The following is a 14,282-nucleotide window of genomic DNA, read 5'->3' as shown; positions in this document are numbered from 1 at the left end:
ACATCATCCAATACCTGGATTGGAAGGCAGAAATCCTGTTACATCTGTGTAAACCAAACATAGAATTCCACAAAAAAAACATCATACCTATGGTCAAGCATGGTGGTGGATGTGTGATGGTGTGGGGATGCTTTGCTGCTTCAGGGCCCAGGCAACTCACAATAATTGAGGGAAACATGAATTCTGCTCTCTACCAGAAAATCCTAAAGGAGAATGATCCAGTCTTCCGTCCATAAGTTGAAATTTAAGCGCAACTGGATAATGCAGCAAGACAACGATCCACAGCATAGGAGTAAGTCCACCTCTGAATGGCTCAAAAAAGCTAAATCAAGTTTTGGAGTAGCTTAGTCAAAGTCCTGACTTGAACCCAATTGAGATGCTGTGGTGAGACCTTAAAGGGGCAGTTCATGCTTTAAAACCCTCCAATATGTCTGAACTAAAGCAATTCAGCAAAGAAAAGTGGGCCAGAATTCCACCACAGTGCTGTGAAAAACACTTACAGTTATCTGGCACAGCCACATTTTAAGTTTAACGGAGCAATTAGTTTTTCACATGGGTGATAGGTGTTGGATAACTTTTTTGCTCCAATAAAAATAAAATAAATAAAAATTGTAGTATGTATTTACTCAGGTTGCCTTTGTTTTATGTTAAAACTATTTAGTATGAGATATACACAAAAACAGAAGAAATTAGATACTCAGAAATCAGATTTTTCACAGTGCTGTATCTTATCTTGTATATAATTTGTTAAACAAAAGAAATTAGAATCAGTAACTCTGGATTCCTCTGAGTTTACGAGGTTAAAAACGAATGAACTCAAAATGTATTGCATGTAAGTCAAGTCTTCAGTTCATCCCAGTTATTAAATACATAATTAAAAGCTATTGCTGTGTATCGCTAATTAAAAAGATGCAGTATTAGAAACCTATACACTTTATGAAACCTGTAAGTTATATTTTTTCTACCACAAATCCAATTTTATATATATATATATATATATATATATATATATAATATATATATATAGATATAGATATAGATATATATAATTGGATTTGTGGTAGAAAAAATATTATATATATATATATATATATATATATATATATATATATATATATATATATATATATATATATATATATATATATATATATATCCCTTAATGACAGAACAAAAATGGATGCTAAGGATGTTACAACTAAAACCAGAACCTGTCTGCACAGACTTTAATGTGTACATCAACAAATCCAAACACTTTTCATATTTATCTCCAAATAATTGATTTAATATATTAAAGAATTTGTGGGGGGAAAAAATGCTGTGTCAGCATTCCTTAATACTCAGAGTTTACTGGGAGAAATCATTTTACAAATTTTAGAAATGTTCTTTGACACTGAGACTATATCATCTGAAGCCAATTCAGTTATGATTTTATAGTTTAGAAAAATCGGTAAAGGTTTGCAGAGAAATTCTGCTTTATAAACTCTGCTTTAAAAGGGGCTTTTAAAAATGTAGTTTTTAGCTACAATGTTTCCTGTAAGGGTGTTGACATTACTAAAGAATTGAACTTCATTTTAAAGAAATGTGTCATAGTTTCAAAAGAATAATTTCACATGTTTCTGTAGAAACAGGATCCAGGTGATCGTTAACTGTCCAGTTTAGTTGAGTTTGTGCCCATAATAACCTCAGAGTCATGTTCTTAGCTGAGAGGAGTGTAACCCAGTGTTGTCTTCTGCAATCGTGTGCCCAAGGTTTGACGTGTTGTTTGTCCTGAGATTCTTTTCTGTTCACCATGGTTGTAAAGACCAGCTTAAACTAATCTGGTCATTTTCCTCTCACCTCTCTTATCAACACGGCATTTTTACCTGCAGAACTGCTGCTCACTTGCTGGTTTTGTTCTTTGCACTATTCTGTATAACCTCTAGACATTGTTGTGTGTGAAACCCTCCAAGAGATCAGCAGTTTCTTAAATAAGCCTGTGAAACAGACACATTTGGCACCAACAATCATACCCTGGAAACCATGCAACATCACTGTGATCATTTTTCCCCCACTCTGATGTTTGATGTCAATATTAACTGAAGCTATTTACTTTAGGGTGTCTGCATGACCTGCACTTCTGCCACATGATTGGCTGATTGGATATTGCATGAACGAGCCTGTTAGGTACAGCCTGTTACAGTCATTTAGTCATGCATGTCTTTATTTACATGCCATATAGATACATTATTATTTACTTTATAATTTATTTATATTTGGTAAATGATTTTCCTTGTGAGGGTTGTTGTGGATCCAGAGCCTATCCCATGAACACTGGGCGCATGGTGGGAATATACCCCTGGATTGGACACCACGCCATAACATTGTGTTGAACCTAGGCGCAAGCCAGTATCCAGTCCATATACGAGCATGTTTTGGACAGTGGGAGGAAACTGAAGAACCCTGAGGAACATGGATAGAAAATGCACAGGTCCACACAGAATCTGGTAACCCAAGCTCAAGATAGAACCAGGGACCCTGAAGCTGTGAGAAGGGTATGCTGCCTGCTATTTTTCATTGACTTAAAGACATTTTGAAAAAGCTTTATGTTTGAAATTTATGTTTGAAAGAAGTAATTGTTTTTTTATTAACTTTTTTTTTTTTAATGATTGTGAGAATTAAAGACAATCAGTCTTAATTGCTAGGTATCCCTCAGTTTTGTTGTTTCCTGGCTAGATGTGTCATTCAACATTGAATCTTTTTAAGGATAGCAACACTATAAATCTGATCAGCAGCATTATTTCGGTTGTAGGAAAAAATATTTAAAACAATGTTATAAAGAGAAGAACACACAAGTATAATTTCAGAAGGTTTTCATAATATAATACAACCCAACTGTAAGCCCCAAAGACACAAAAATTCCATCTTAGAATTTCCGAACAGGTGCATAAAACAGAAGGGCAGAAGAGAGCAAACTGTATCATGGTGGTGAAATGGAGAAAGCATGAAGAAGAAAAGACCTGCTCAAGATCCAAAGCATGTCAGTTCATGTGTGAATCATAGTGGCGTGGGTTTTTATGGCTGCAAGTCGGACTGACTCACTCGCTTTTGTTGATGTGACTGCCAGAAACAGAGGGATGAATTCTGAAGTGTCGAGAAGCGTCTCAACTGCTTGGATCCAACCAAATGTCTCAGAACTTCACTTTTCAGAAGAACAGTCACCTGAGATGTACTACTTTAGCGACTATGGAGTTTTTCAGGGTCAAAAAGTGAAAATGTTCTTGCCTGTATGAGTCAATCACCCAATGTGATCTCTGCTGGATTATATTTCATTTACTGAAAACGGAAGGCAAAAACACATTAGAACAAGCAGTGAGGGAAAATATCTGCATTATAGCCCAGAGCATGATCAGAGAAGATACCCAGTATCTCAGATAGTTATTGTGCACAAAATGGATTCGGTTCCTATGTGCTAATCCCAAATTAAAGGTAATATTATGCAATTTCACCTTAGAGTTGTTTAATTTCAAATCAAAGATGCAGCAGTACTAAGAGAAAAAGTGTCCAACTTTATACACTGTTAGAGGCTAGGCTGCGAAAGTCATGGCATAATTCTTTTAATGTTGTAACTTGAAACCAAGAAACCAAGAGCTACAGCATACATGACACAAGTTACTCATAATGTTTTTTCATAATGCACAATATGCTTCCTGTGTTAAAATATTGCACTCAATGAAACTTGAGAACCGATCAAGTCCAGTCAGCATTTACATTAATGTTCATCAGAACCCATGCTGGAGTATTGATAATGCCAGTATGCAAATCGTATTCATTCAGATGATCCAGAGTTGTATTTGTGCATGGATGTTAAATAACTTATAAATCAAAATTACTAGAAACAGACTCTGGTCACTTTGAATATACAGTATATATATATATATATATATATATATATATATATATATATATATATATACACATGTGCATCCTCATTCACGTTCGCCTCCTGCACACACAAATAAAAAGCTGACACCCGGAGGAGGTGTGCTATAGTGAGATCCCACAATCAAGATTTTAAAATGTCATTTAAAAACATTCAATACTCTTAAGGTGCATTTATATTTAACGTGTCTACAAGGTCAGGCAGAACCAATAGCCAATGTCCAATCAATCTGAGATTTGAATTTAAAGAGCTGTGGCCTCCTGGGTGACAGAGCGCAGAGTCAGCGGCGTGGCTAAGCCCCAGGCTCAGGAGGGCCCCGGCAGGCCTGTTTAACTCCCAGGACCATGATTAATTCATAGTGGATTATGTGCTGGGTGCAGTGGGGGCACTGCTGGGCTCCTTCAAAACTAAAACCACACAGATAAAGCCTCGCCGCCTCCCAAGACACCAGGCTCAATTTGATGCCCGACTTTTCTTGCCTCTGCACCTACGAAGGATTTTTTTCCCTCTGATGCATCCTAGAGGGATTTCATTCGATGCATCTGATTTTACTGTTTTATTTCCTCCAGTCTATGAATTGAGATGTGAATTGTTGGGTGTTTAGGAATAGGTTTGCTACTCTACGAATTGAAATTGAAAAATCTTTTCTGTTTCTGTTCGTTCAGACACAAGAGATCTGTTCTGCATGTCTGATGAGGCTTTTTAATATTTTTCATCCTGGCTCTGAGACGTGGCAAAAAAAAAATTCTCCTGCGCTGTATCCCTTATGTGAGATATTAAGAGTTACTTAGATATTACTGTTACTTTCTGTTTCCAGCCATCACAGGAACTATGAAAACGTGAGAAGCATTTTTGCGTTTGTATGTGTGTGTTTTTAGATTTAGCGGTCTGACTGAAGATTTCGATAATGAATTGTGAATGCAGTTTGATCATTACAAGGGAACAATCGGAGAGGGTTTACGTCATCTGCTAATAAATAAATGTAAAGCAGCATGAATGCTGAAAGCTCATTTTCTATACTTGCAGTACGGTATATTGTAAATCCACACTGTAAAATGCTCTGTAGCTTAATGCTGACCTGTTATATGAATTTTACTTTCTTGTAGTATCACATGGCAGGGAACTCACTCACACAGGTAAAGATTTTCATATGAGAAATATTAATAAAGTCCTTCAACAAGCCATCCCATCAACAAACCACAGAAGTCACAGAGGTTCTACCAAATCTGACATCTGATTAAATGTAATGCTCACAAATCTTTATATTTATCAAAATCGTAAAAAGGGAAATTCTGGAAATTTAGATATAACGGACCAGATGCAAGGCGATGATAAATAAGAAAGTACTCTCCCAGTGTCATTGTCAGCGGATAACAATGGGAACCTCCTATTAATGTGTACCTGATATGTAATGTTAATTGCTCAGAGAATGGTACATGAAAAATAGATTACTTACTAAACCAAGCATCCCAATTTCATATTTTCTAATTTTATTAAAAACTCACAAATTTGTTCAACATGTTGTATTTATACAGTGAATGGTCTAATATGCACTGGAGGTCACATAAGCTTAGGTTTATTAGAACAATAAAAGACATACCATGAGAATTTGATATTTAAAGAAATTTGCAGCTGCTCGCTGCACATTTGACCATCGATTTTAATAGTTTGGATTTTCCTTTAAAGACACAAAAATAAAACTTGTAGGTCTAAGTACGTTATATGAACAATTTTTGAATGTTTTTTTTCAGCAGACTAAAAAAATTAAGAAGTAAATACTTCTTGTTGTTTTTTTAACACTTACACTTTGTTTCAACACGTTCTGCAGATAATGGTGCAAAGCACTTTTACAGTATTTGTGCTATGGTTTTATTTGGCAACTGTCTACTTACTTGTGTTTTTTTTTTTTTTTAGCTTTTTCATTTTTTTTTGTGTAAACAACATCTTGTACAAACTAGCACAGTGAACCACAACCCCAGCAAACTCGTTTTTCTTCATACAATATAAATAAAGTCAATACAAAAGTTTGGTTGGTTGCTTGGAACTTCTTTATCTGGATCAAGAGGTTCTAAAACATGGTTGATACTTTTAACTCCTGAATTAAATATATTACGTAAACAGTTGACTGTTCTAAGTCCCTTTCAGACCCTCGTTAAAATAATTTTAGAAGGTAGACTTCATTTAACAACATTTCAAGTTCTCTTCCATTAAATAAAGGGTTCACAATCCATACAACATTTACTGTTTGCCTTTTGAAGGCGAACTTCAGATTTGGTGGAACTCTAGGAAAAACAAAGGGATGTGTCCACACAGAGAAAAAAAAAAAAAAAAAGCCTTTTTCCTCCCTGCCTCCAGAAACATATTTAGTGTCAGAAAGGTTGTTTAAGTGTCAATATGGCAAAGCCTTGAAAGGCAAAGAGGTCTGAGGAGCTTTCAAATAAATAAATTAGTCTGCCGGCTTAGGTCTTTCCTGGAGTCAACATCGCAGGTAAGCGTTAGGTAAGCCGCCGTGGGTGTTTCTCTGTAAAGCTAAGTCTTTGACAGTACCTAATGCTGTTAATATGTTGCGATCATTGTTTTGAGAGTGAAGGTTTAACCAGTGGTGCATGGAGGGCTTCGGGAGGGGGGGAGTTGCTGTGCTAAGCCTCACAGCGCCGTCCATACAGCGATTAGGTCAACAGTAGCCATCAGTCATTTCTGTGCTCGAGTTCTGACTTTGATGAGGAGAAAACAACATAACTGAACTGCAACACAATATCAAAGTAAATGTATATGGCCTCTTTGTCTGCTGCACCTGTTTATACTCTCTTATCAGCAAAATAATGAAGAAAAACGACAAAAATAATAAATATGAATGGCAAAAAAGTGACCAGTGTCCCTGTTGCCATCCTCTCTTTTCTGCTGTCCCTAATTTCTCTCTGGAGAAATGCCTTCAGGAGCTACCAGACTGTGCCCTCGTTCATTTCTGAAGGAGGATGGGAGAGGTGGTTGTTGTATCCGCTTCCATTGAGGGAGAGTGAGGTAAAGGAGGGACTAGGGCCGAACACGTCGGATGACATACTGTGCAGAGGTCCAGGGATCCCAGGTTCTGGGCTGGGCGACTCTCCTGGGTGGTGAGACATGATGTCTGAAAAGCGCTGTACTTCACTGGACGGATGATGCCCAGGGATGGGATGGTCCATGCCCCCTAAAGGGGTGCCAGTGGGTCCTGATGACGGGACAAAAGGGAGATCCACTGGGGTCTGGGCCTGTGAAGACGGTGGCCCTTGAGGAAAGAAGTCATAGTTCCCTCCAGGTCCATAGTAATCACTCTGATAATCTGCCATATAAAAGAGAATTTTTTTTTCAGCAAATAAAACTCAAAGTACATGTTTAAAATGAATGCATGCGTAGCCTGTAGTTTTGTGGAACAGGCTCTTACTGTGCCAGAAAAGTCACAGAGCATGTTACACTTAAATCACATGCGGAGTAAACAAAAGTGGTGAGAAATTAATTCGTTCATCTATAATTCTCACAATTCGTACAATTCGTACAACATTCTCACAATTCGTACCATATCTATAATATCATATGTACACTGAAAGCTTTAACGCAATGTAAAAAATAGCAATCATTCTAGAATAAAATTAAAAAAACATGAAAAAACAAGGATTCATTTCTTTACAAAATTATTATTAATAATTGATATGAAATCATTGTTGTCTTTCCTTTCAGTACAGATTTTTTTTTTACAAGGTGGCATTAGATATTATACAATAATAATAATAATAATAATAATAATAATAATAATAATAATAATAATAATAATAATAATCTATAGTAGTTTTGCCTATAAAGTGATCAAAGAAGGCTCTTTTTTTTACATTAAACAAAAAACTCCAATAAATAGCCAAAACATTAAAGTCCTATGAGTGCTAAAGATGAGAGGGAAGGAAATGCCAGTGGAATAAAAAAAAAATCTGTTGATAGAAATGGCTAACCAGCTGACCTCAATTATGCTAACGACTCACGCATGAATGAAGACGAGGAGAGGCTGAACACAGCTCCAGCGGAAATGTGTCGGTGATAACGGCCAAGACTAAAACAGCAATAACACTAAACACTGTTGCCCGAAAGGCAAGAGTTCAGCAGAATGCACAGGCTGAATTAACCCTTGAATTTTCTTACCAGCCAACATTTAAAGCATGCACTGCTTCAACTCTTCGTTTGCGCGCCTTAAATATTTTTTATTTTGCATTGTCGGGATTAAACAACCGTACTATATATATATATATATATATATATATATATATATATATATATATATATATATATATATATATATATATATAATTTGTTCCAAGACTACACAATCCGATAAGCGATCAGACTCGCTGTCGGTCAGATCTCCTGGTTCCAGCTGTCTGATGAGCAGTGCGAGGCTTCAAAGGCTTCCTGCGGCGGCGGGACAAATGGAAACGGCGCTTTACAGACGCGTGTCAAAGCGCTCAGCAGCGGTTAGGAGAGAGGTGCGAGGAGGATAAGGAAGCCAGGCTTACCTCCGTAGTAGGAGAAAGGGCCGTTCGGGATGAGTTCTCCTGGCTCCAGGCGGTCCACCAGCGTGCGCATCCTCCGTGGACTCCGGAAAAACGCGTGTCTCCGCGCGCCCAGTGCGCTCAGCTGCTTCATGCGCCGCTCTTTAGAGCGCCGGTTTTGGAACCACACCTAACGCAGACAGGCCGGACAAATACACACTTAAATAACACTAAAGCCAAACAATAACACGATCATTTTTCTACATCTCTGCTTTCACATTTTTCTGCCGATACCTAAATAAAACGATTATTTTATAGTTTATTTACATATCACATTTATAACATATTTATATTTATTAACTTGAGGGTTTTTTTTTTTTTTTTACTCAAGTTAGATTTTTTTAGCCCTTAACAACGTCCAAATTCCCATCGTTTTGAGGATGAGTGCCACGAACCAGTCTTAGTGTGCGCTAGACATATTAGACCAAATTCCAAAATAACAACGTTAACCTACATGCGTTTTTATTTACCTAATAATCAGCAATGTGATTATTTATCTGCGTGTTTTCCACTCAACTCCATAACTTTTCCATATGAGCACATGTCCTAAAACCTAGCTATAGGAGTACACTAGGACGCTGACGCTGTCCAATTCCTGGGCCTCGGTTTGCAAGTCAGATACTAAGTGTTAATGTGATTTTCATTGAATTCTTATTGCAGCATATATGACCTAGCCACACTGAGGTGGCAGCAGCAGTAACCTGAAATGCCTAATTAATAAGAGGAAGGCTATTACAAATATTAGCTGTCTCACTTGGGTTAGTGTTTCTACCAATTTATAAAACTATTCCAATTTTTTTTCCCTCTAATTAACCTATTTATTCTGAAAACTTAAACAGTAAATCCCGCTGATTTGATGTTCAGCCCCATTAATATATCAGGCAATTCCCACAGCACCTATTTACACGACCTTTACTGATAAATGCTGTAATTATGGCCTATCTTCAATATTTTATCATCGTTCATTAGTGTGTTTCTACGTGGTGGCAGCAGATTGTACCAACGGGTTACTCTACAGACTACAGACTGATGGAGATATGAAGCACACCGGCTCTCTGCAGAACTCGCCTTGTCTCATAACAGCTCCGAAAATGACAATAATCAATAGTTGTCGTTGCGCGCGCGCGCAAAATAAATAAATAAATAAATAAATAAATAAATACAAGCAGAATCGGGTGGTTTTGCTATTTTGCTACAGACTTTCCACTTGACTGAGAAGCGTCCCAGCATGGCTAAATGTGGGCGCAGAGCGTGATGGCGCCGCGCTGCCAAGCTTCCCGCCGCTCCCGCCAGCCTAACGCCAGTTGGCACCTCTCTCCATCACCCGAGCCAAGAATAAATAAATAAATAAAAACAGGCTAACAGTATAAATACTACTTCCGAACATTCGCAGATGCCAGCAAAATACATTTTTCCCGTTTCCATTCAAATGATGTTGTGTTGAGGTCAGCGACCGCGCGCTGATAGGCTACTAAACAATTTCTAAAATGAATTAGTCTAGGTGATATTTAACAGACTGTCAGAATCTTTATTTTAGTTTATATTATTTATATTAAAGGCATGTGATATTGGCTATAAGCAGCCACTGGCCTATTTTCAATCCGAAACAACTCTGTAGCAGACTTTTTTTTAAGGTTAACTTTACCTGGATGACGCGCATGTTGAGGCCGGTTTCCTGCGCGAGCTGTTCCCGGATGTGGCGCGTGGGCTTGGGCGTGGCCGCGAACGCCGCCTTGAGCGTCTCGAGCTGTTTGGCTTTGATGGTGGTGCGCGGGCCGCGCCGCTTCCCGCCCAGGTTCTGGTCGTCGTTCTCGTTGTTCACCGTTTCTTTGTCCGACAAGGTGGCGATTTCCGAGTCCTTCACATCGTCCTGAAGCGGGTCTTGGGAATCGGGCGATAAACTCGGATCACTGCAGGCTGTTACTGAACCCACATTGGAGAAATAAGGGGGGGTTAAGAAAATCTGCTATTGGAATATGAATCAAATGCAAAATAAATATTTTATACGATTACTACGCATATTATCACTGAGAATGATATTGATAAGCCTAATGTTTATTTGGCAATTAAATAATCTTTATTAGGCCTTTAGGTCAATACAATTTTTTTTTCTTGTTTGTTGCCTGAAAATAAAAGGTTACTGGAAGAACCCTTAAAAATTGCCTCCAGGATGATTGTTGCAAAGGTTTGAATGATTCCCTAAAGAACCATACTTTCGATAAGAAACCCAACGGGTCCATTAACTGATATTGATTTTATTTATTATAGTAACATATATTATATAAGATGATTTTTTTTAAAGTGCAGTCCATAACCATAAAATATTATACTAAATGTTAAATGGAGGATAAAGCAACTGTTTCCTCAAGTATGTTTCATAATAGCATTTAAAATGTACTACAGCAGTTTATCTTGTCATTTATTTTCAGAGAGTGGGTTTAACATGGGGGGGGGGATACATGCTTTTGAATTTTTTTTTTTTTTTTTTTTAGAATATTCTAGATTATTTTAAAGTATAATTTAGCACCTTAACGTAAATATGTTTTTTAAAAAAAACTCACAATGCGTGAGCTATCATTAAACGGCTTTATAATCACATCAGTGTGCACCTGAGTAACTTGCGTTCTTCAGTATACTTTTACGTGTTACAAGTGTCATTCATTTCCCTGGTGACTTTTATCTTACCCGAGAGAAGGTTAGTGTCTTTCACGTTGGTGTTACTTAAATAGTCGTCTTTGCACACGAATTTGTTCTCGTCTATGATGTAGAGTTCCTCCCCCGTGGACAGCTGTTTGTTGCACATCATGCATGTGAAGCAGTTGAGGTGGAACACTTTACTGCGCGCTCTGCGGACCAGGTCATTGGGCGAAATGCCCTGAGCACAACCTGCGCACTTTGTCCCAAAGCGCCTGCGAAATACAACACATTTCAAACATTTTCATATTAATATAATATCTAACAATAACCCTAAGAGCTTAATGTAGGTTTCTGGCTCTCACTGAAGGTAACAAGTAGATGGACTTTTTGAATCAACCAAAAATATACGCGCATAAAAGACCCCTGAAATACTCTATAATAATAATAATAATAATAATAATAATAATAATAATAATAATAATAATAATAAATGCGATACTGGAAAATATATGTCCCATTGAATAATGACCTACACATAACAGCATACAAAATATGTGATTATATATAGAACTTGGTACGAATACCAACAAATAAAAGCACTGAAAAACGTTATTCAGTGAATATCCTCAAAACACGTTACCCACTGCTAAATTCACTCTTCTGAATTGTGTGTATTGCGATGTTCAGTGTTTGTTGATTCCCAGTCTGATTGTGCTGCCTGCTGATTTCCACCTCAAAAGTGTGTTTTTTATTCAAATCCTCTTATCACATGTGCGCTCGACCCGCAAACACACACACACACACACACACACACACACACACACACACACACACTCAAACACGTACGGGTCTAACCAGTGATCCCTGTGGCTCGTCGGCCTGCACAAGTGTGATTTCCTTACACACTTCACTGTATACAGAGCATTAGTGGAGCTGCGCTTTCTTTTGCATGACAATTCAAATGAACAAGCCTTTAATTAACTGCTTTGCTAATCAAAGAAACCAACATGCTAACCTTGTTGACAAGTCTTACCTTCCCGTTTCACACTGGGATTATTATTTTTATTTTATTTTTTGTTTGTTTGCACATCAAAAGATATGCATTTCTTCAGATCATTCCATGTCAGAGAATAACTGTAGTATTTAGTACGGAATTGTATACAAATGTTTTTGTTAGATAAATATGCTTATTAAAATAGAACTAGAGTAGAGGATAAATAAAGAGCATTCTGGATAGGTATTTATTCAGGAATTAAGTTATACTTAAATGTTTATATAAGATATAATTTGATAGGATATATATATATATATATATATATATATATATATATATATATATATATATATATATATATATATATAGGATTTGTTGTTTAATCCGATGATAGCCTATCGTAAACAGTTACTAATGGCATATTTGCTTTTTGTATTAGTGATACATTTTTTTTTAAAAAAATCAGATTTGAGTTATCATCAACCCTCCTGTGAAGACCTATAAGTAGTTAAAGCAGCTAGATACATGATAAATGACATAAACATTCTATTTTTACATTATATATATATATATATATATATATATATATATATATATATATATATATATATATATATATATATATATATATATATATATACCGTGCTAATTTGTTGTATATTAGTGCTTATAGGCTCCATCACAACACCAACGAAATCACTGGTTATGATTGTCAAAGAGATATCCTGCATCTCCAACTTACCTAAAGAAGTCATTTTTGCAATAAAGTTTCCCTTCTCGAGAAAAGCATTTCTCGGTCAGATTGCATTTGCACTCACAGCACTGCACACACTTGATGTGCCACGCTCTGTCCAGCACATTGAGCAGGAACCTGTCCAGTATAGGCCTCTCGCAGCCTGCACAGTGGACCATCGTCTTTGGATGCTCTCCCACAATCACTGCTGCGTTTTTCTCCACAACCTGAGAGCCTTTTCGTATTATCTCACACGCACACACAAAAAACACACACACAAAAGCGCCGAAGGTTACTCCAAGTCTCTTGTAAGTCTTTGTGAACGGTTGTCAGATGGGAAACACTCAGGTGTCGGCACCACTTCTGCGTTTCGTCCAAACAACAACAAAAAAAAAAGCCCCGAGCAATCAAATGTGAGCCTTCTCATGCAGGAGGAACCGGCAGAGCCTCAGCTGTCAGTCGTTTCGGTCCTCTTCCACACAAACACATTTGCAGTGATTCAAATAAAGCCAGTGCACGTCGGTAAAGTTAAATCACCAACCGGATGTTGGCTACACGGGGAACACCATCACGCATCAGCAAGTTGCGATTGTTGTCAAGGTTAAGCATTGGAGAAAAAAGAGCGATGAAGGAAAAGTGTCTGTTGGCAAAGCAGAATGCAACCGGAACCAGCAAACGAGAAGATCACATCAAAGCGCGAGCTGAGCGCACTTCACCACGTCCACCATGTGTCCACCGGCGCGCGCTCTAATAAGATAAGATAACCATCAAGCCAGTTCAGAGTGCGTTTCCTTCAGGTCGGGTGTTTCCTCCACGGTGAGGTAAAAGAGGTGAAAGATGCTACAAAGGACAGGTTGTGTGTGACAGGTCGTTGCGTTACTGACGCTCCTCACGCAGTCTTCAGTGTTCTGAATGTTCCCGCAAAGCGCACGAGCCAGACTTATTCACAGCTCCGTGACGTCACGGCAGGTCGAGACCAATCAGCATCTTTCCGTACAAGTGACCATTAGCTGTCTCCTCGCCGCTCTGCCGCTGTACTCGGTCCTATTTATAGGGAACAGAGGAAACCAATTGTCAAAAAACCTCCAGAAAGTGTCATATCTTAGTAAATGTTGGGGATAGCCAGAAAGACGCAGAGCCTTGATGTATACGTTTCCTTTTTCCTTCCCGTTCTTTAATTCTCCAGTGATCTTTAATCGACTGGGTAACGAGGACTGGGGTGAATATTTTCATAAGGTAGGCATTCGTCTTTATGGCTTCTCTATTTTTTTTATTAAATAGGCAAATGCTTCACCTCAGTATAATTTTGCAGTAGTGTAGGCTAATGAGCGCCAGTGGTTTAATAAAGCTATATCTCAAACATTGCTTAGTGCTGGGCGTATTTGGAGCATCCTCATAAGCACCGGAGAAGTTTTATGACAG

General features: G+C 37.7%; 1 protein-coding gene across 1 annotated transcript; it reads right to left on the bottom strand.

Moving 5' to 3' along the window:
• Positions 1-5,242: 5,242 nt before the first annotated feature.
• Positions 5,243-13,764, bottom strand: lhx1a (LIM homeobox 1a). Its single transcript, XM_017490427.3, has 5 exons — positions 12,870-13,764; positions 11,182-11,405; positions 10,142-10,419; positions 8,461-8,626; positions 5,243-7,241 (listed from the first exon to the last, which is right to left on the bottom strand). Exons 1-5 carry the CDS (start codon positions 13,037-13,039, stop codon positions 6,862-6,864), a joined length of 1,218 nt encoding a protein of 405 aa, XP_017345916.1. The 5' UTR covers positions 13,040-13,764; the 3' UTR covers positions 5,243-6,861.
• Between the last annotated feature and the right edge of the window lie 518 nt (positions 13,765-14,282).

The sequence above is a fragment of the Ictalurus punctatus genome, chromosome 17 (genome assembly GCF_001660625.3).
Source record: "Ictalurus punctatus breed USDA103 chromosome 17, Coco_2.0, whole genome shotgun sequence".
Classification (NCBI taxonomy): domain Eukaryota; kingdom Metazoa; phylum Chordata; class Actinopteri; order Siluriformes; family Ictaluridae; genus Ictalurus; species Ictalurus punctatus.
The sequence above is the reverse complement of the archived record's forward strand: the minus strand, read 5'-3'. Positions and strand labels throughout refer to the sequence as shown.